At 45.1% G+C, this 22382-nt stretch overlaps 1 protein-coding gene across 1 annotated transcript in view; it reads left to right on the top strand.

Moving 5' to 3' along the window:
• Positions 1-16710: 16710 nt before the first annotated feature.
• Sms (spermine synthase) overlaps positions 16711-22382 on the top strand; it is a 66378-nt gene continuing 60706 nt past the window's right edge. The window contains exon 1 of the mRNA XM_045141026.1: positions 16711-16862. Within this exon, the coding sequence (XP_044996961.1) occupies positions 16814-16862 (49 nt within the window). The 5' untranslated portion in view covers positions 16711-16813. The remainder of the gene's footprint in view (positions 16863-22382) is intronic.

Genomic DNA, 22382 nt, shown 5'->3' with positions numbered 1-22382 from the left:
GGGCCCTTAGGCTTCTCAGTCAAATGCCTTAAACACTAAACCAACTCTCTAGCCCCCATTTTCTTTCTTTTTAGGATAAATATTATAATATGAAGCTTCTAAATCATAATTAAAAATTTTTGGAAGCTGGGCATGGTGGTGTACGCCTTTAATCCCAGCACTCGGGAGGCAAAGGCAGGAAGATTGCTGTGAGTTCAAGGCCACCCTGAGACTACAGAGTGAATTCCAGGTCAGCCTGGGCTAGAGTGAGACTGTACCTCAAAATTCAAAAAAAAAATTTTTTTTTTTTGAGACTGTATTTCTCTGTGTTGCCTTGCTGGCCTTGAATTCCAGGACCCAAGGGATCTGTCTGCCTTGGCCTCCCAAGTAGTTGACATTATAGCTGTGTACCATCAATTTGAGTTTTATGGGGGGCGTGTTCTGGTAACCTTTTTTGTGTTTTCTTTGAGGTAGTGTCTCCTACTAGCCCAGGCTGACCTGGAATTTACTATATAGTCTCCGGGTGACCTCAAACTCATGGCAATCCTTCTACCTCTACCTCCTGAGTGCTAGGTTTAAAGGTGTGCACCACCATGCCTGGCAACTTTTTTTTTTAAGTAAACAAGTTTAAAATAATATACATTTGTATTTACTTGTGGCATTTTTATTTTTATTTATTTGAGAGAAGGAGTGGGGAATGAAAGACTGTGGGTACAGTAGGGTCTCTTATTGCAAATGAATACCAGACACATGCACCACTTTGTGCATCCGGCTTTTATGTGGGTACTGAGAACTTGGACCTGGGGCCAGCAAGCCTTCCAAGCATGTACCTTTAACCGTTGAGCAATCTCTCCAGTCCACTTACTTGTGGTATTCTAATGTCATCAAGTATACTTTGAAACAAAATCTACTCTTTTCAGATAAAAGACACACATTAAAAAGTTTGAAAAATGAGCGGGTACTGGTGGTGCACGCCTTTAATCCCAGCCCTCAGGAGGCAGAGGTAGGAGGATCGCTGTGAGTTTGAGGCCACCCTGAGACTCCATAGTGAATTACAGGTCAGCCTGAGCTACAGTGAGACCCTACCTCGAAAAAAAAAAAATCAGGATGGCCTTGAACTCACAGCGATCCTCCTACCTCTGCCTCCTGAGGGATGGGATTAAAGGCGTGTGCCACCACGCCCGGCTGAAAAATGATATTTTAAATTATTTTAAAGCCCTGGAAATAATGAATACATTTTAAAGCATTAATGTTAACATATCTTTAAAGTGTAGGACTTCTGTGATTAACAATTTTACATGTCAGGCAACATACAATATTTCCAGAAAAGACTTATAGGGTATAGGAGAAAGAGTTGTCCTTTGTGTAGTTAATCCTAGTAGTAATTACATCAGGATTTTAGGCAGACTCTCAGGGCCTGGCAGAAGGAGTCATAGGACTGGTTGTGCCAAAGAGAAGAAGTTGAAAATGAAGCCAAAGAAAATTTTAAAGTAAGGGTTGTGTCAACATGCATACATTTTCTCACTTTGAAGGAGCTGCAATGGGATCCAAGAACAGGAAGAAGAATATTTATTGTTTTGACTTTGCATGCCAAAATATAATCTCTCTACCTTCTCCTTAAAACAATAATGGTTTACATGTACAATGAGTGTGTTTTATATGAAACATTCAATGCTCTTTTTTTTTTTTTTAGTTTTCGAAGAAGGGTTTCACTCTTTTGTTTCAAGAAGTTTTTTTTTCTTTTTTAATTAATTTATTCATTTATTTATTTGAGACAGAGAAAGAGGCAGAGAGAGAGGAAGAGAGAATGGCATGCCAGAGCCTCTACCATTGCAAATGAACTCCAGATTCATGTGCCACCTGGTGCATCTGGCTTTCATGGGTATTGGGGAATTGAACCTGGGTTCATAGATTTTGCAACTGTTGCAGTCAGGTTCACATTGCTGGCAGAAATCACCCAACCAAGAGCATCTTTGAGGAAAAGAGGAGTTATTTTACCTTACAGACTTGAGGGGAAGCTCCATGACAGCAGGGGAAAATGATGGCATGAGCAGAGAGTGGACATCACACCCTGGCCAACATAAGGTGGACAATAACAACAGGAGAGTGTGCCAAACACTGGCAAGGGGAAACTGGCTATAATACCCATACACAATACACTGATGCCAGGACGCATTAATTCCCAAATGTCCATGAGCTGGGAACCTAAGATTCTGAACACCTAAGTTTATGGGGGACACCTGAATCAAACCACTACAACAGCCAAGCACCTTAACCGCTAAGCAATTTCTCCAGCCATCTCTCTCTTTTTAATTTTTTTATCTATGTTTATTTGTTTATTCATTTATTTATTTGAGACATAGAGAGGGAGAGAAAGAAACAAAGAGAGAATGGGTGTGCCAGGGCGTCTAGCCACTGCAGACGAACTCCAGACACATGTGCTTCAATGTGCATATGTCTTACATGGGACCTGAAGAATCAAACCTGGGTCCTTAGGCTTTGCAGGCAAGTGCCTTAATCTCTAAGCTATCTCCCCAGCCTTCTCTCTCTCTCTCTCTCTCTCTCTCTCTCTTTCTAATAAATAAATAAAAATAATTTTTTGCTTGTTTTTGGATTTTTTGAGGTAGGATCTCACTGTAGCCCAGGCTGACCTAGAATTCACTATGTAGTCTCAGGGTAGCCTTGAATTCATGGTGGTCCTTCTACCTCTGCCTCCCAAGTGCTGGGATTAAAGGTGTGTGCCAGCATGCTAAGATATTTCTTTAACAAGCAAAGTACCTTGAAGATCTAATTGCCCACATTTTACTATCCTAACTGCAGCGTAAAGACAGCCATCAAGACTGGTTAGGAAATGTACTTTTTAAAAAATAAACTGGGTTTTAAAATTTTTTATTTATTTATTTGAAAGTGACAAAGAGAGAAAGGTAGATATATATATATAGAGAGAGAATGGGCGCACCAGTGCCTCCAGCCACTGCAAAGGAACTCCAGACGCGTGCGCCCCCTTGTGCATCTGGCTAACATGGGACCTGGGGAATTGAGCCTCGAACTGGAGTCCTTAGGCTTCACAGGCAAGTGCTTAACAGGTAAACCATCTCTCCAGCCCTGTACTTTTTTTTTTTTTTGGTGGTTTTTCAAGGTAGGGTCTCACTTTAGCCCAGGCTGACCTGGAATTCACTGTGGAGTTTCAGGGTGGCCTCGAACTCACGGTGATCCTCCTATCTCTGCCTCCCGAGTGCTGGGATTAAAGGCGTGCGCCACCACGCCCAGTATAGCCCTGTACTTTTTTTGTTGTTGTTGTTTTGTTTTGTTTTGTTTTTTCGAGGTAGGGTTTTACTCTTTTCACGCTAGTCCAGGCTGACCTGGAATTCACTATTTATTCTGAGGCTGGCCTCGAATTCTCAGCAATCCTCCTACTTGTGCCTCCCGAGTGCTGGGATTAAAGGCGTGTGCCACCACACCTGGCGGGAAATGTACTTTTTGCAGCCTTCAAACAGAAGCAAGAAGCCAATCACTGTGTAAGACAAAGCCATGCAGTATGGTTTAGAAAGGCTGAGTCTCTTTACCAAGTTTAGTTTACACACCTCAGTACTGCTAAATAAAAGAGAGAGAGAGGGAGAGAGAGAGGACACAGAACACATCTCTTGAAACACGGAGAAAGGATCGTTCTTTTGGGATATCACTGGGCTCCGGATCGGTGTGCCCCACTTCTGCTTCCATAACACCTGGGACAGAAGCAAGAGTTAAACTCTTTTTTGCCTTCCCTGCTGCCTCACTTCCAGCCTTGTTTTTGGTGTTGTTCCACAGGTCTGCTCTTCCAGGGGCTGTTCTGCGCTGGATTCACTACTGGCCACCCTGTATCCACAGGGCCCCCCCTTTCTCCAGCTAGATCTCCCCCATCCATAGCCCTCACTGCTACTGTACTCACCTCTGTGAGTACTTTTGCAGCTACCTCCTCATGTGTCGCTTCTTTATTCTTACCTTCTAAATTGCCATCTCCTACAATTTCTAAATCAACAGCCTCATTGGTGAAAGAGTCTTTATCCTTAAGATATTTTTTCCAGCATCTTCACAGTATGCCTGTTCAAAACACGTGGAGGCTTGTTTTCCTGAACTGTTCGGCAGCTAGCCTGCCGTTGTGGTTGTGGTCCACAGAGTGCAGATACCACTGCAGGAGCTGGTGCCGTGCAGCAATCGTCAGTCACAGGCCAGGCAATGTGCAGCTGCAATTTTTTTTTTTTTTGAAGTGCTCCTGCCCAGTCCCTTTGAATGGATCTGGTTTTGGTTTGGGGCTTTCTCTATCAATTCTTGATGGTGTTTATCAATTTTCTCATTCCCGTTCATGATATACTCCTGGAGAAGAAACTCCACTGTATTGTCAGGCAGCTAAAAATTATATATATTAGCCGGGCATGGTTGCACATGCCTTTAATCCCAGCACTCGGGAGGCAGAGGCAGGAGGAAAACCATGAGTTCAAGGCCACCCTGAGATGACATAGTGAATTCCAGCTCAGCCAGAGCTAGAGTGAAACCCTACCTCGGGAAAAACAGAAAAAAAAAAGTATGAAATAAAAATTATAGGGCTGGAGAGATGGCGTAGTGGTTAAGCGCTTGCCTGTGAAGCCTAAGGACCCGGGTTCGAGGCTCGGTTCCCCAGGTCCCACGTTAGCCAGATGCACAAGGGGTCGCCCACGTCTGGAGTTCGTTTGCGGTGGCTGGAGGCCCTGGCGCGCCCATTCTCTCTTTCTCTATCTGCCTCTTTCTCTCTCTGTCGCTTTCAAATAAATAAATTAAAAAAAAAAAAAAACCTTTAAAGCCAGGGGTGGTGGCACACGCCTTTTAATCCCAGCACTTGGGAGGCAAAGGAGGATCACTGAGAGTTCGAGGCCACTCTGAGACTACATAGTTAATTCCAGGTCAGCCTGGGCCAGACAGAGTGAGATCCTACCTCGAAAAACCAAAAAAAAAAAAAAAAAATATATATATATATATATATAGTTTTTCAAGGCAGGGTCTTACTGTAGTCCAGGCTGACCTGGAATTCATTATGTCGTCTCAGAGTGGCCTTGAACTCAAGGTTATCCTCCTACCTTCTGCCTCCCGAGTGCTGGGATTAAAGGCGTGCACCACCACCCCCAGTAAAATATTATTTATTTATTTATTTGACAGACAGAGAGAGAGAGAGAGAGAGAGAGAGAGAGAGAGAGAGAGAGAGAGAGAGAGAGAATGGGTATGCTAGGGTCTCCAGCCACTGCAAACAAACTCCAGATGCTTATGCCCCCTTGTGCATCTGGCTAATGTGGATCCTGGGGAATCGAACCCGGGTCCTTTGGCTTTGCAGGCCACTAAGCCATCCCTCCAGCCCAAAATATTTTTTAAAATCACAGATAGGGCTAGAGAGATGGCTTAGAGGTTAAGGCTTTTGCCTGCAAAGCCAAAGGACCTCGGTTTGATTCCCTAGGGCCCACATAAGCCAGATGCACAAGGTGGCACATGTATCTGGAGTTCATTTGCAGTGGCTGGATGCCCTGGTGTGCCCATTCTCTCTCTCTCTGCCTCTTTCTCTCTCTCAAATAAATAAATAAATATAAATAAAATATTTTTTTAAAGTCACAGATAAACAGGGCATGGTGGCACAGGTCTTTAATCTCAGCACTCCAGAGGCAGAGGTAGGAAGATCACTGGGAGTTTGAGGCCACCCTGAGACTACATAGTGGTGAATATCAGGTCAGCCTGGGCTAGAGCAAGACCCTACCTCAAAAACAGGGGGGTTGATAAAAAAAAAAAGTCACAGATACTGAATGCCTGCTGTAGCATGTTAAGTCCTGTGAACACAAAAGTAAAAAGGAGTCTAGATGCTTGGCGTGGTGGTACATGCCTTTAATCCCAGCACTGGGAGGCAGAAGTAGGAGGATCACCACCATGAGTTCAAGGCCACCCTGAGACTACATAGTGAATTCCAGGTCAGCCTGGCAAGAGGGAAACCATACCTCAAAACACCAATAAACAAAACAAAACAAAAAGCTAAATCCAGGGTTGGAGAGATGGCTTAGTGGTTAAGGTGCTTGCCTGCAAAACCAAAGGTTCTAGGTTCATTTCCCATGGACCCAGGTAAGCCAGATGCACAAGGTGGCGCATGCATCTGAAATTCATTTGCAGTGGCTGGAGGCCCTTGTGTGCTCATTCTCTCTCTTTCTCTCTCAAATAAATAAAGTATTTTTTAAAAAAAATATGGGGGTTGGAGAGATGGCTTAGTGGTTAAGGTGTTTGCCTGCAAAGCCTAAGGACCCGGGTTGGATTCCCCAGTACCCATGTAAGCCAGATGCACAAAGGGGGCACCTGCGTCTGGATTTGTTTGCAGTGGCTGGAGGCCCCGATGCACCCATTTTTTTTTCTCTTTCTCTCTCAAATAAATAAATAAATAAAAATAAAATACAAGGGCTGGACAAATGGCTTAGTTGTTAAGGCACTTGCCCATGAAGCAAAAGAACCCAGCTTCCATTCCCCAGGACCCATATACACAATGTGATGCATGCATTTGAAGTTTGCTTGCAGTGGCTGAAAGCCTTGGTACACCCATTCTCTCTCTGTCTCTCTCTACTTCCCTCTTTCTATCTCTCCCCATAATATAAATAAAATATAAAAGCCAGGTATGATGGTGCACACCTTTAATCCTGGCACTCAGGAGGCAGAGGCAGGAGGAACACTTTGAATTCAAGACCACCCTGAGACTACATAGTGAATTTCAGGTCAGCCTGAGCTAGAGTGAGATCCTACCTCAAAAAAACAAAAAACAAAACAAAAAAAATAAATAATAAAAAAAATAATATTTTTCCAATTTTTTATTAACAACTTCCATGATTATAAAAAACATCGTGTGGTAATGCCCTCCCATCCCTATATAAAATATTTTTTTTTTAAATTATGGGCTGGGGAGATAGTTTAGCAGTTAAGATACTTGCTTGCAAAACCTAAGGACCCAGGTTTGATACCCCAGTACCCTCATAAAGCCAGATGCTCAGGATGGTGTATTTATCTAGAGTTCACTCCCTATCTATCTGAATTTTTCTCTGTGTCACTCACAAATAAATAAATAAAAGTATTTAAATTTAAAAAGAAATTAGGGCTGGAGAGATGGCTTAGCGGTTAAGCGCTTGCCTGTGAAGCCTAAGGACCCCGGTTCGAGGCTCGGTTCCCCAGGTCCCACGTTAGCCAGATGCACAAGTGGGCGCATGCGTCTGGAGTTCGTTTGCAGAGGCTGGAAGCCCTGGCGCGCCCATTCTCTCTCTCTCCCTCTCTCTGTCCTTCTCTCTGTGTCTGTCGCTCTCAAATAAATAAATAAAAATTTAAAAAAAAATAAAAAAATAAAAAAAATAAAAATAAAAAGAAATTAAAAATTTGTATCAGGCTGGAGAGATGGCTTAGTGGTTAAGGCGTGTTGCCTGTAAAGCCAAAGGACCCAGGTTCAATTCCCCAGGACCCATGTAAACCAGATCCAGAAGGTGGCACATGTGTCTGGAGTTCTTTTGCAGTAGCTGAAGGCCCTTACACACCTATTCTCTTCCCCTTCCTCTCTCTTTCTACCTCTTTCTCTCTCTCTTAGATAAATTAAAAAAAGAAGATTGTGTCTGGTTACTTTCCCATTTGATTCCTTTTGGTCTCCATGGTCTCACCTATTCTGGACATATCATACACTAGAAATAGGATCATGCAATAGGTGTTTGTAACAGAGCTTTCGAGTTTCATTCTTTTATTTTTATTTTTATTTTTGGTTTTTGGTTTTTCAAGGTGGGGGTCTCAGTCTAGTCCAGGTTGACTATGTAATCTCAGGGTGGCCTTGATTTATCAGGACTTCATTCTTTTTTTGTTTTTAAGTTTGCCAAATTTTATTTATTTTTTTAAAATTTTTTAATTTTTATTTATTTATTTGAGAGTGACAGAGAGAGAAATTGAGAATGGGCACTCCAGGGCCTCCAACCACTGCACACAAACTCTGGACGCATGCGCCTCCTTGTGCATCTGGCTTACGTGGGACATGGGGAATCGAGCCTCGAACCAGGGTCCTTAAGATTCACAGACAAGCTGTTAACTACTAAGCCATCTCTCCAGCCCCCAAATTTTATTTAATGAATTTAAAATCCAAGGAACCCCTTGATCTCACCCAAAGTATCATAAATATGGACAGCAATACTTCATTCTTTTTAAAACATTTTAAAAACATTTTATTTTTATTTATTTGACAGAGAAAGAGAGAGAGAGAATGGGTGCACCAGGGCCTCCAGCCACTGAAAGCAGGCTCCAGATATGTGTGCTCCCCTGTGCATCTGGCTAATGTGGATCCTGGAGAATCGAACCTGGGTCCTATGGCTTTGCAGGCAAATGCCTTAACTGCTAAGACATCCCTCCAGCCCGACTTCATTCTTTTTTTATGTTCTATAGCATGAATACATCATATTTCATTTATGTATCATCTAGTCTTTAAAAAAATAATTTTTTTAAAAAATTTTTTATTTATTTATTTGAGAGCGACAGACACAGAGAGAAAGACAGATAGAGGGAGAGAGAGAGAATGGGCGTGCCAGGGCTTCCAGCCTCTGCAAACGAACTCCAGACGCGTGCGCCCCCTTGTGCATCTGGCTAACGTGGGACCTGGGGAACCGAGCCTCGAACCGGGGTCCTTAGGCTTCACAGGCAAGCGCTTAACCGCTAAGCCATCTCTCCAGCCCTAAAAAAATAATTTTTAATTTTTTTAGTTATTGGAGAGAGAGAGAGAGAGAAAGAGAGAGGAAAAGACAGATATATATAGAGAATAGGTGTGTCAGGGCCTCCAGCCACTACATATGAACTCCAGATGCATGTGCCACCTTGTGCATCAGGTTTACATGAGTCCTGGGGAATTGAACCTGGGTCCTTTGCCTTTGCAGGCAAGCTCCTAAACCACTAAGCCATCTCTCCTGAAACTCCCCCTGCTTTCTCTCTCTCTTTCTCTCTTTTTTTTTTTTTTTTTTTGATGTAGGGGCTCACTCTAGCTCAGGCTGACCTGGAATTCACTATGTAGTCTCAGGGTAGCCACCAACTTATTACCTCTGCTTCTCGAGTGCTAGGATTAAAGGTGTGTACCACCATGCCCATCACAGCAGTCTTCCTACCACCTCTGCATCACCATTATTTACTTTTGAAACAATCCTAAGGTACTGGCTGTACCTTGGGCTACCTCTGGGTGGTGCTAAGGTTAGGGGCCATGCAGCAGCGATGTATTTTAAAGTACCCTGGTGGTCCCAACTGTGCAGCTGAAATTGTCAATTCATTGTGTCAGAGATCCAAGCCACTTTCTCAGTTATACATTTTGATTACTTATTTTTATTTTATTTTTGACAGAGAGACAGAGAGAGGGAGAAAGAGGGAGAGAGAATGGGCGCACCAGGGCCTTTCAGCTACTGTGAATGAATGCCAGACACGAGCACCCCCTTGTGTGCACATGCAACATTGCACACTTGAGTCACTTCTGTTTCTGGCCATTCGTGGGACCTGGAGATCGGAACAAACGTTCTTAGGCTTCACAGGCAAGCACCTTAAATGCTAAGCCACATTTCCATCCCTTATTTATTTATTTAGATGAGAAAGAGGCAGAGAATCAGCCCACCAGGGCCTCTACCACTGCAAACGAACATGCACTGCCTTATACATGTGGCTTTATGTGGATACTGGGGAATTGAACCCTGCTCCTTTGGCTTAGCTGGTAAGCACCTTAACCATTAAACTATCTCTCCAGCGCCCCTACACACACACTTTATTTTGTTTTTTTGAGGTAGGGTTTCACTCTAGCCCAGAGTTACCTGGAATTCACTATAGTCTCAGGGTGGCCTTGAACTCATGGCGATCCTCCTACTTCTGTATCTGGAGTGCTGGTATTAAAGGTGTGTGCCACCATGCGCGGCTTCAGTTATTCATATTTATTTATTTATTTTCGTTTTATATATTTATTTGACAGAGAAAGAGGGAGGGGGGAGAGAGAGAATGGGCGTGCCAGGGGCTCCACCCGTTGCAAACGAACTCCAGACGCGTGTGCCCCCTTGTGCATCTGACTAACGTGGGTCCTGGGGAATCAAACCTGAGTCCTTTGGCTTTGCAGGCAAATGTCTTAACCACTACACCATCCCTTCAGCCCTTATTTTGGTTTTTGAGGTAGGGTCTCACTTTAGCTCAGGCTGACCTGGAATTCTCTATGTAGTCTCAGGGGGGCCTTGAACTCACAGTGATCCACCTACCTCTGCCTCCTGAGTGCTGGGAATAAAGGTGTGTGCTACCACATCCAGCTTTAGTTAAACATTTTTATATCAAAAATTTAAAAATTGTGTTTCAATAGCTGGGTGAGTCCCACATTTATGTGGAAAAATGGTGTGGGAGTGATCTAAATTTTTGACAACCATTCTAACCCTCATAGCCAATGCCAAGTTTTTTAAGAGAGGAAGTGATTTCACCACAGCTGCACACAGAAGGCAGGGAGGAGGAATGTCTCTATGGGTCCCAAGCAAAATGGTGAAAAAAAAAAAAAAGAACAAAAAGCAAATGACTTTGGCTGGAGCAGCTGCTAAGGGCTGACAGCTTCTCCTACTCGTACCCTATTACCCTTTATAAGGAATGGTTGAGACAACAGCATAATGGACAGCTTCCTGGTGGTTCTTAGAGCTTGTGGATGTTTTTAGTAAGCACACTAGCTTCCCCTCCACTGGCACCATCACCACCTTCTCTTTTTAAACAAAGGGGTGTTTTTCTGCTTCTGACTTCCTTCTTCTAAGCAGTTTCTGTTGCTTTCTGCAGGGCAGTGCAACTCTTCCTCTGAGTTTATAAAAACTGTGCCTAGCCAGGCGTGGTGGCGCATGCCTTTAATCTCAGCACCTGGGAGGCAGAGGTAGGAGGATTGCCAAGAGTTCAAGGCCAGCCTGAGACTACCTAGTGAATTCCAGGTCAGCCTGAGCTCGAGTAAGACCCTACCTTGGAAAACCAAAAAAAAAAAAAAAAACCAAAAAACAAAAAACCTGTGCCTAAATTGGGCATGGTGGCACATGCCTTTAATCCCAGCATTTGAGAGACAGAAGTAGGAGGATGGCCATGAGTTCAAGGCCACCCTGAGACTACAGGGTGAATTCCAGGTCAGCCTGGGCTAGAGTGAGATGCTACTACAAAAAAAAAAAAATGCCGGGCATGGTGGGGCATGCCTTTAATCCCAGCACTGGGGAGGCAGAGGTAGGAGTATCACTCTGAGTGATGAGGCCAGCCTGAGACTACATAGTGAATTCTAGGTTAGCCTGGGCTAGAGTGAGACCCTACTTCAAAAAAGAAAAAAAAAAAAAAAGAGAGAGAGTTTTGGAGTACAGTGATACCTAACACTAAGCAACATTTTGCTGAGCAGGTCTTCTGTTTTTGTTTTTTTTTTTCTTTCTTTCTTTTATATTTTTGAAGCAAAGTCTCCAACTAGCTCAAGCTCTGTAGCCCAGGCTGGCCTTGAAATGTTATCTGATTTTCACTCTAAATTGATTTGCTCCCTCCACCTTCCCAGGCAAGATCTTACTGTAGCCCAGACTGACCCTTCCTAGTGTTGGGATTAAAGGTGTGCACCATCATGCCTAGCCAACTCTTAATCTTTTTTTTATTTGTAAGCAGAGAGAGAGAGATAGAAGAGAGACAGAGAATAGGCACACCAGGGTCGTCTCTAGTCACTGCAAACGAACTCCAGACTCATGTGTCCCTTGTGCGTCTGGCTTACGTGGGTCCTGGGGAATTGAACCTGTGTCCTTTGGCTTCATAGGCAAATACATTAACCACTAAGCCATCTCTCCAGCCTTTTTTTTTTTTTTAAGTAGGGTTGCTCTTACTCTAGCCCAGGCTGACCTAGAATTCAATTCACTATGTAGTTTCAGGGTGACCTTGAACTCTGGGCAATCCTCCTCCTACTTCTGCCTCCTGAGGGCTAAGTTTTCTCCTCCTCCTTCCTTTTGGTTTTACAAGGTAGGGTCTAACTCTAACCCAAGCTGGCCTGGAAATTCACTATGTACTCTAAGAATGGCCATGGGACATCTAGTTTGTTAGTTTATTTATTTATTTATTTTGGTTTTTCCAGGTAGGGTCTCCCTCTAGCCCTGGCTGACCTGTAATTCACTATGTAGTCACAGGCTGGCCTTGAACTGAACTCAGAGCAAACCTATCTCTACCTCTTGAGTGGTGCTTGGATTAACGTCATGTACCACCATGCCCTGTTTTTTTTTTTTTTTTTTTTTTTTTTTGAGGTAGGGTCTCACTCTAGCGCAGGCTGACCTGGAATTCACTATGGAGTCTCAGGGTGGCCTTGAATTCACAACGGTCATACTACCTCTGCCTCCCAAGTGCTGGGATTAAAGGCATGTGCCCCCATGCCCTGCTATTTTTTTTAATAAAATGAAAAACTTTAGTTACAATTTTATATAAACCACTCCCATTACTTGTTGTAATTCCCCATCTTTCTCCATTGAACTTAACTCCCACTTTTTTGGTTTTGGTTTTTTGAGGTAGGGTTTCGCTCTAGCCCAGGCTGGCCTGGAATTCACTGTGTAGTCTCAGGGTGGCCTTGAGATCACAGTGATCCTCCTACCTTTGTGTCCCCAGTGAGTGCTGGGATTAAAAGCCTGTGTCAGGTGGTTTGGAAGAATAGCTAAGGAAGTCAAGCATTGCTTTGGGTTGGATGCTGCCAGGACAGGACTACTTTTGTTGTGGTAGAAGTGAGGAAACTGGGGCCAGACTTTATCTGGGGTTGGTAGAGAAGCAGCAGGCCCTTGCATCAACAGATTGGGGATGTATGATTACACTGGGATTTCAGATTGGTATTTCTGTGGTTTTTAAAAATATAATTTATTTATTTGAGTGAGAGAAAGAGGTAGAGAGAGAAAGAAAGAATGGATGCACCAGGGCCTCCAGCCACTGCAAAGGAACTCCAGATGCATGTGCCCCCTTGTGCATCTGGCTTACGTGGGTTCTGGAGAATTGAACCGGGATCCTTTGGCTTTGCAGATAAATACCTTAACCACTAAGCCATCTCTCCAGCCCCCTTCTGTGGTTTTTAGAGGTAGGGTCTTACTCTATACCAGGCTGGCCTGGAATTAACTATGTAGTCTTAGGCTGGCCTTGAACTCATATCAACCCTCCTACCTCTGCTTCCCAGTGCTAGGAATAAAAGTGTGTGCTAACATGCCTGGCTTTTTTTCCAAGTAGATCTCACTCTAACCTAGGCTGTCCTTGAGTTCACGATTATCCTCCTACCTCTGCCTCCACCTCTACTCTCCCAAGTGCTAGAATTAAAGGTGTGCACCACAACACCTGGTTAGGCTTCTTTGATTTCTTTGAACATACTTACAATCTATTTAAGTTTTATTTATTTATTTATTATTATTATTTTGGTTTTTCAAGGTAGGGTTTCATTCTGGCCCAGGCTAATTATCTTTTTAAAACCATTTGATTTATCTATTTATTTATTTTTTAAAACTTTTTTGTTGTTTATTTTTTTCTCAATTTTTATTAACATTTTCCATGATTATAAAAAATATCCCATGGTAATGCCCTCCCTCCCCCCCCATATTTATTTATTTATGAGAGAGACTGTGAAGGGTTAATAGCTCCCCCCCCCAAATCAGAAGGAACTAAAGAGTTAATAACTATCTCTAAGACTAGAAAGTCTTAAAGAAACATCTGAGGCATTCAGCCCCAGACAAGCCTGACACCTCCCCTGATTGATGTTCTCCTTTAAGTAACAGAAACCATCTGGGGTATCCTCTCTTAGACAATTCTTGCTAAAGAAGCTGATTCTGAGCAAGGACACAAGTAGCTACAAGTTCCTTATCTACTGTACCTTGGTACAGTCTATTTTTCTTAGGCTCCTCCTTATAAGCTTGAACCCCAGCCTCGCTCAGGGCTTCAGCCTTCATCCTGCAGAAGGGCTGGTGCCCCGCAGTGTACTTCAATCAACTGTCTGTACAGATCAAGTCCGGTGTTCATTTTCACTTTTCTCTTACACTTTACAGAGAGACTGAAAGAGGCAGACAGAAAAAAAAACAGGTGTGCCACGGTCTCTAACCACGGCAAATTAACTTCAGATGTATGTGCCACCTTGTGCATCTGGCTCACCTGGGTACTGGGGAATTGAACCTAGGTCCTTAGGCTTTGCAGGCAAGTGCCTTAACTAAGCAGTCTCTCAAGCCCAAATATTTTATTTATTTGGAGATAGAGAAAGAGGGAGGGAGGGAGGGAGAGAGGGAGAGAGGGAAGGAGAGAGAGAGAGAGAGAATGGGAATGGCAAGGCCTCTCTCTAGCCCCTGCAAATGAAGTCCAGATGCATGTGCCACCTTATGCATCTGGCTTATGTGGGTACTGGGTACTCCAGCCCTTACAACCATTCTTTTGAATTATCTGTCTGGCATTTCATCTAAATCAGTCAGTCTCAATGTTGGTCATTTCTTTTCTTCTTTTTTTTTAAAATTTTTTTGTTTGTTTATTTTTATTTATTTGAGAGCGACAGAGAGAGAGAGAGAGAGAGAGAGAGAGAGAGAAAGAGGCAGAGAGCGAGAGAGAGAGAATGGGCTCGCTAGGGCTTCCAGCCACTGCAAACGAACTCCAGACACATGTGCCCCCTTGTGCATCTGGCTAACATGAGTCCTAGGGAATCGAGCCTCGAACCTGGGTCCTTAGGCTTCACAGGCAAGCACTTAACCGCTAAGCCATCTCTCCAGCCCTCTTTTTTCTTTTTTTGAGGTAGGGTCTCACTCTAGCTCAGGATGACTTGGAATTTACTATGGAGTCTCAGGGTGTCCTCAAATTTATGGCGATCCTCCTACCTCTGCCTCCCAAGTGCTGGGATTAAGGGGTGCACCACCATGCCTGGCTTCTATTTATTTTGGTTTTTCAAGGTAGGGTTTCACTCTAGCCCAGGCTGACCTAAAATTCACTATGAAGTCCCAGGCTGGCCTGGAACTCACCATGATCCTACCTCAACCTCCTGGGTGCTGGGATTAAAGGCCTGAACCACCACACCTAGCAAAGATTTATTTATTTCTTTTTCGGAGGTAGGTTGACCAGGAATTCACTAAGTAGTCTCAGGTTGGTCTCAACCTCATAAGCAGTCCTTTAACCTCTGTCTCCAGAATGTTGGGATTAAATGCTTGCACCACCATGCCTAGTTTTTCTCTCTCCAAATAAATGAAATATTTGGGCTGGAGAAATTGAACCCAGGTCATTAGGCATTGCGGGCAAGTGCCTGAACTGCTGTTCCATCTCTCCAGCTGTGCCTCCTGAGTGCTGGGATTAAAGGCATGCGCCACCACGCCTGATTCACATTTTTGTTCTTTTTTTTAAGGTTTTGCTTTAGCTCAGGCTGAACTGTAAATCACTACATGTATTCTCAGGCTGACCTTGAACTCACAGCGATCCTCCTACCTCTGCTTCCTTAGTACTGGGATTAAAGGAGTGTGCCACCACATCGTACTAACTCCACTTTTTTAAGTTTTTTTTTTTTTTTTGGTAGGTAGGGTCTCATTGTAGCCCAGGGTGACCTGGAATTCACTATGTAGTCTCAGGGTGTATGTCACAGCGTGTAACACAGCGATTGATCCTCCTACTTCTGACTCCCCAGTGCTGAAATTAAAGGCCTATGCAACCACGCCCGGCTTTGTGTGTGTGTGTGTGTGTGTGTGTGTGTGTGTGTGTGTGAGAGAGAGAGAGAGAGAGAGAGAGAGAAAGAGAGAAAGAGAGAAAGAGAGAAAGAGAGAAAGAGAGAAAGGGGGGGGTATCTCTCTAGCCCAGACTGACGTGGGATTCGTCCTGTAGTCTCAGGGTGTATGTATGTTCTAAGTGCAGTTATGAAGGTGCATGTGTTCACAGACCTAAAATGAATATAGCCACTACAGCAATTCCTGCAGCTATGAGAGGCACAGAAGCCTACAGAATGGTGGAAGCATTTGCCTGGGAATATTGCCAGTGCAATAGAGGAAGCCTTTAGTCCAGACACTTTAGCTATCTCTGTTCTCATGTTGTTGAACACTATTAACTCAATGTCAAAAATACACATGAATAGAGGCACCATGGGGGGAGGAGTCATGGTGGAGGAGCTGCAAATCTGGAACTTCTTTTTCAGTTCAATCTTAGCGACAATGCTATCCTTCCTGTTTCTTACTTATTCTCCTCTCGTATTTTGCATGAAAAACATAGATTACTTAACCAAGGAGAGAGTACTCTAATCTGTTCTCAAATACTACTCGTTACTAATAGAAATGGTAAGAAAAATCCTCATGGGTTTTATTGTAGCATCGCAATAAAAAGGCAAGCCGTGCTTTCAGATTACAGGGGTGACATTTTATTTTTATTTTAGACTTGGCCACAAAGTACCAGGGGCTTTGGCTGGGGGGGACAGACATACAGGGAAGTGTCTAGGGTGCCCCCCCGGAAGTAGTTCTGCTCTGTTTAAACCAAAGGTGATCTAACGGATGGCGGGAGTGCAGGCCAGAATGTTAGTGCAGGGCGCGGCCATTGGTGACGCATGCTGGGGAGCACGGCGCCCACGTTTCCACCATTAGCGAGGCCTCACGCCCAACGCTCCAAGTTCGGGGCTGGAGGCGTCTCTGCTTCCTCCCTCCTGGAGGCGGGCCGGCCCCACCCCCGCTCCCCGGGTCGCTGCCGGCGGCCCCGCCCACCTCCTACTCTTGGCCTCCCCGGGCGCAGCGCACTCCCCGCCGGCCGCAGCCAGACACGCCGCGCGGTCCCCCAGTCTCCCGCGGTCGCCTCCCCCAGGCATGGCACAGGGCCTCGCCTCACTATGGCAGCAGCACGGCACAGCACGCTCGACTTCATGCTCGGCGCCAAAGGTGAGAGCGCTGGCCAACACCTGCCCGGCCGTGGCGCTACGGTCCCCGCCGCCCCGTCGACGGCGGCTGGGGCCCCCGGGCCAGGCGCCGGGGAACGCGCGGCGGACCGAACAATGCGGGCGACCGCGCGGCGCCTGCGTCCCCCGGGCAGCGGATCGGGGCGCGCTGCGGGGCCTCGTGCACCGGCGGCGGGCGGAGGCCGCGCTTCTAGCTCGCGCTGCGCCCCTATCCCTATCTCCGGTGCTCGATCTTGGCCACGGTACCGGGCCTGGAGGGACCGCGAGGGTGTCCGCCAGGAGCGCCGCCTCCCCCGGGCCTGGACCGTCGATCCGCTGGAGCTCCCTGCTCCCCACGCTCCACTGCGGTGCTGGGGGGTGGGGCGGGATCCCTTTCAGGCTGCTTGGCGCGGCCGATCCCCTTCTTGGGGCAGGAGCGTGGTGGAGTGGGCAAGGCATGACCCGTGAGGCTGGCCTGAGCTGGGCGTGCGCGGCGCGGGGCTGGCAATGCCACCTTTTCCTGTGATGGGGGCCTGCAGATTTCCCTCCTGGGGGTGGGGGTTTCCCCTCCAGGGGAGCTCGGGCTGGAGAAGCATCGTGGCTACGCAGCTCTTGCAGGATTCTGAGCCCACTGCGTAGCGGACCGATCCCCCGGAAAGGGAATAGGGTGGGGGGGAGGGAAAAGGAAGCGATTATTATTATTGGGGGTGGGGAGGGTTGAGATCTGGGCGCGGGAATTATAACTCCCCTAATCGGGGAAGCTTTGAAGACAGAGCAGGTCACACCACAGAAGGCTGGGAAAGTCCGGGCTGGGTGCAGGAATTTTGAAGGGGAGGGATTCTTTGCAGGCAGCTTTTCTTTGGGCGCCTCTAGTGTGGGATGATGGGACAGGAGGGATAGGGCCTTTAAACCTGTGACTGCAGTGGCCTGGACCTCTGCACTTCCCGTCCCTGCATTTACAGTGTGTTGCCAACACCTTTCATTTCCACTGTTTCTTCCAAGTAGATGGACCTTAACATTAACTTTATTTCTTCTAGAACTTCTGAGGACTCAGGTTGCATTTTTTCTTCAAACATCCAGGATCTCAGAAAGCATAAGATGGGTAATTAAAAAAAGAATTTAGGATTTGGAGCCACAACCTGGGTTTGAGTCGTGAGTTTTCTGCTTAGCTCTTCATGTGACCTTGCGTTTATCTCAATTTTTTTGGCCCTCAGCTTCCTTCTTGGAGGGGGGTGGAGTGAAACAAAAGGAAGGGACTGTGCACACCACTTAGGGCTTTTCCTGTATTACTGTGAACTATAGGGACATGTTAGGGTGACCTGAAGTGACTTGGAGAAAATGAAGCATCTTTCAGGTACCACGTATGGAATGTGAGATGAGGGAAGGGGAAAAGGTTATGGAGAATCTGGAGATAAAATGGGACTTGGATGGTGGAGCTAGGAGAAGTATAAAATCACCAAGTTTTGCTGACAATTACTTTGCCAGGCCTCGGGGCTGAATGGTGACTGAAAGTTCTAGCACACTAAATTTAGTGATGGGAGTATGAAGCCTTGTGGGTGAGTGGACCAAGGACACCAAACTGCTAAGTGCTAAGCCTGGGAAGTGTTCCTGGTGTAAGCACTAAGGGAACATTCTTTTTTTTAAAAAAATTTTTGTTTATTTTTATTTATTTATTTGAGAGTGATAGAGAGAGAGAGAGAGAGAGAATGGGCACGTCAGGGTCTGCAGCCACTGCAAAGGAACTCCAGACACATGCGCCCCCTTGTGCATGTGGCTTACGTGGGGACTGGAGAATCGAGCCTCGAACCAGGATCCTTAGGCTTCACAGGCAAGCCCTTAACTGCTAAGCCATCTCTCCAGACCCGGGAACATTCTTTTATTCATCATGTGTTTTCTTTTTCTTTTTCTTTTTCTTTTTCTTTTTCTTTTTCTTTTTCTTTTTCTTTTTCTTCTTCTTTTTCTTTTTCTTTTTTTTTTTTTTTCTTTTCTTTTTCCGAGGCGGGTCTGGCTCTAGCCCAGGCTGACTATAGTCTCAGTCTCAGGGTGCCTTCCAACTCTCAGAGATCCTGGTTCCTCTGCCTCCCCCAGCACTGGGATGAAAGGTGTGCACCACCATGCCCTACTTCGAAGAACTCGGGTACTGTCTTGTCACCCCTGTTACTTCATTTGGGGTAAAACATCACTCTTGCTATGCAATTTCACTTTTTTGTTTGTTTCTTTTTTCAAGGTAGGGTTTCACTCTAGCTCACGCTGACCTGTAATTCACTCTATTCTCAGGGTGGCCTTGAACTCACGGTGATCCTCCTACCTCAGCCTCCCGAGTGCTGGGATTAAAGGTATGTGCCACCACACCTGCTGCAATTCCACTTTTTGAAAATGAACAGATCTAACTAGAGGGATTTCCCAATTTATACACTTTTCAGCATGGGGTACTTGATGAGAATTCCATGTGTGAGGTCTCTAAACACATTTATCTTAATTGTTGATAATGAGTCAAAAGGCATTACTCTTGGCATGTGAGTATTGGATGTGACTCAAGAGTGAGTCAAATGCCTGTGGAGCCTGGATGCATGTTCTGTTTTCCCATTTGTCAGTAATCCTTTCTAATGCAGCAGTTCCATGATGTGATTTTCTTGGAATTAAACTTGAGCCACTTAGTTTGGGTACTATTTTGCAATTCCATATAACTTAGTTACCCATGCAAGCCCGCAGCAGCTGACACCAAGAGCAATCTTGGGTCTGGTGTTGATGTTTAGTGCTTTGGCTGATGAATTAACCCAGAAAACTATTTAAAATTTTGTTTGTTTTTCCAGGTAGGGTTTCACTTTAGCCCAGGCTAACCTGTAATTCAGTATGTAATCTCAGGGTGGCCTTGAACCCAGGGCAATTCTTCTACCTCTGCCTCTCGAGTGCTGGGATTAAAGGCATGTGTCACCATGCCTGGCTTTTTACAAAATTTTTATTTTTATTCATTTTGTTTTTTTTGAGGTAGGGTTTCACTGTAGCCAAGGCTGTCCTGGAATTCATTATGTAGTTAGTCTCAGGCTGGTCTTGAACTCATGATGATCTTCCTACCTCTGCCTCCCAAGTATGGCATGAGCCTCCATTCCTGGCCCAGAAAATTATTTTTGCTAAAACAGATCTTTTTGGTTATGCTGTAAGTGAAATATAGGACTATGAGGACTCTTGAGCCCAGAAAACATTATGTAATTTTTTTTTTTTCCAGCTTGAGGATAACAAGAATAAACTGGTCCCATGGTGATATACTTTCAGGGTATCTTGGGACTGGTTGAAAACACAAGTTGTTCCCAGTCCAGCACTTTAGTCAGGGTGCAGGCTATGTAGAATTGAGTGAGATGTTACTTCCTATCCACCCCTCCATCCTGTCTCTTTCTGTATACACACACACACACACACACACACACACACACACACACACACACGTGTATATTTGTTTTTTGAGGAAGGTTCTTGCTCAGGCTAGCCTGGAATTCACTATGTAGTCCCAGGGTGGCCTTAAATTCACAGTGATCCTCCTCCTATCTCTGCTTCCACCTCCCAAGTGATGGGATTAAATGCAAGTGCCTCCATGCCTGACTTGATTTTCTTTTTTTTTTTTGAGGGGGGGTTGAGGTAGGGTCTCACTGTAGCCCAGGCTGACATGGAATTCACTATGTACTGTCAGGGTGGCCTCGAACTCACAGCAATCCTCCTACCTCTGCCTCCCCAGTGCTGAGATTAAAGGCATGCACCACCACAACTGGCCTGACTTAAATATTTTTCAAAAATATATTTATTTGCAAGCATAGAAATAGAAGAGAGACAGACAGAATTGGGTGCCCCAGGGCCTCTAGCTATTGTAAACAGACTCCAGATGTGGGTACAGGGGATCAAACCAAGGTATTTAGGATTTGCACGCAAGCACCTTAACTGTTGAGCCATCTCCAGCCCTTATTTCCTGTCCTTGCCCTTGCCCTTTGGAGCAGATAGTGTCTGGCTGACCTGTTCTGGAAAGTTGTGGCAGTCTGGCTTTCTATGTTCTTCCTCCCACCACCTTGAGCAGGCTGGCATCCAGGATTTGTATGTTTTTCAAGGTAGGGTCTTGCTCTAGTCCAGGTTGCAGGCTGGCCTTGAACTCACAGTGCAGCCACTTTTTTTTTTTTTTTTTTTTTTGGTATTTTTGAGGTGGGAGCCACCACATCTGACACACAAATTAAATTTTGTTTTGTTCTTTTCAAGGTAGGGTTTCATTCTAGCACAGGCTGGCCTGGAATTGACTGTGTAGTCTCAGGGTGGCCTCAAACTCATGGCAATCCTCCTACCTCTGCCTCCCAAGTACTAGAATTAAAAGCATGCGCCACCATGTCCAGCTACAAATTATTTTTGCAGCAGAAATGTTGCTTAATTAAAACAAGACTGCTTGAGAAATATAGGCTTAGCTAAAAAGGTTTGCGTGGTCTTTTTGTATCATTGAAGCTCAGCAGGGAAAGTCTATGGATCACTTTCTTTTTATTTTCAAATCAGGATCTCACTCTAGTTCAGACTGACCTGGAACTCACTCTGTAGCCTTGGATGGGCTCAAATCCAGTGATCTTCCTCAGTATGGGGATTAAAGGTGTGAGCAGCCACACCTGATGATCACTTACTACTTATTTCCTGGTGCTAAGGATGGAATCTAGGCACTGAAGCCTGGTAAGTAAGCAGTGTTACACTGAGCCACATTTCCAGTACCTCCTGAATTTTTTTTTGTTTTTGTTTTTGGGTTTTGATGTAGGGTTTCACTTTAGCCCAGGCTGACCTGGAATTCACTATGTAGTCTCAGGGTGGCCTTGAAATAGTGGTCATCCTCCTACCTGTGCCTCCCTAGTGCTGGGATTATTAAAGGCATATGCCACCACGCCCGGCCCTCTGTTCTTTTTTAATATTTATTTATTTATTTAGTTTTTTTGAGGTAGAGTCTCATTCTAGCCCAGGTTGACTTGGAATTCACTATGCAGTCTCAGGGTGGCCTCAAACCTCCTACATCTGCCTCCCAAGTGCTGGGATTAAAGGCTTGTGTCACCATGCCTGGCTGAAGAATCTTTTTTTTTTTTTTTTTTTAAATTCTTTTTGCTTTTTCGAGGTAGGGTCTCATTCTAGCTCAGGCTGACCTGGAAATCACTCTGTAGTCTTAGGGTGGCCTCGAACTCATGGCAATCCTCCTACCTCTGCCTCCTGTGTGCTGGGACTAAAGGTGTGCGCCACCACGCCTGGGAGAATATTTTTTTTTTTTTTTTTTGGTTTTTCGAGGTAGGGTCTCCCTCTAGCCCAGGCTGACCTGAAATTCATTATGGAGTCTCAGGGTGGCCTCGAACTCACGGCAATCCTTCTACCTGTGCCTCCCGAGTGATGGGATTAAAGGCGTTGTGCCACCATGCCTGGCTTAAGGGAGAATCTATTTTTAAAGTATTTTATTTTTATTTGTTTATTTGACAGAGAAAGAGGGAAAGAGAGTAAGAAAGAGAATGGGCGTGCCAGGGCCTCC

Source organism: Jaculus jaculus, chromosome X (genome assembly GCF_020740685.1).
Source record: "Jaculus jaculus isolate mJacJac1 chromosome X, mJacJac1.mat.Y.cur, whole genome shotgun sequence".
NCBI lineage: Eukaryota > Metazoa > Chordata > Mammalia > Rodentia > Dipodidae > Jaculus > Jaculus jaculus.
The sequence above is the reverse complement of the archived record's forward strand: the minus strand, read 5'-3'. Positions and strand labels throughout refer to the sequence as shown.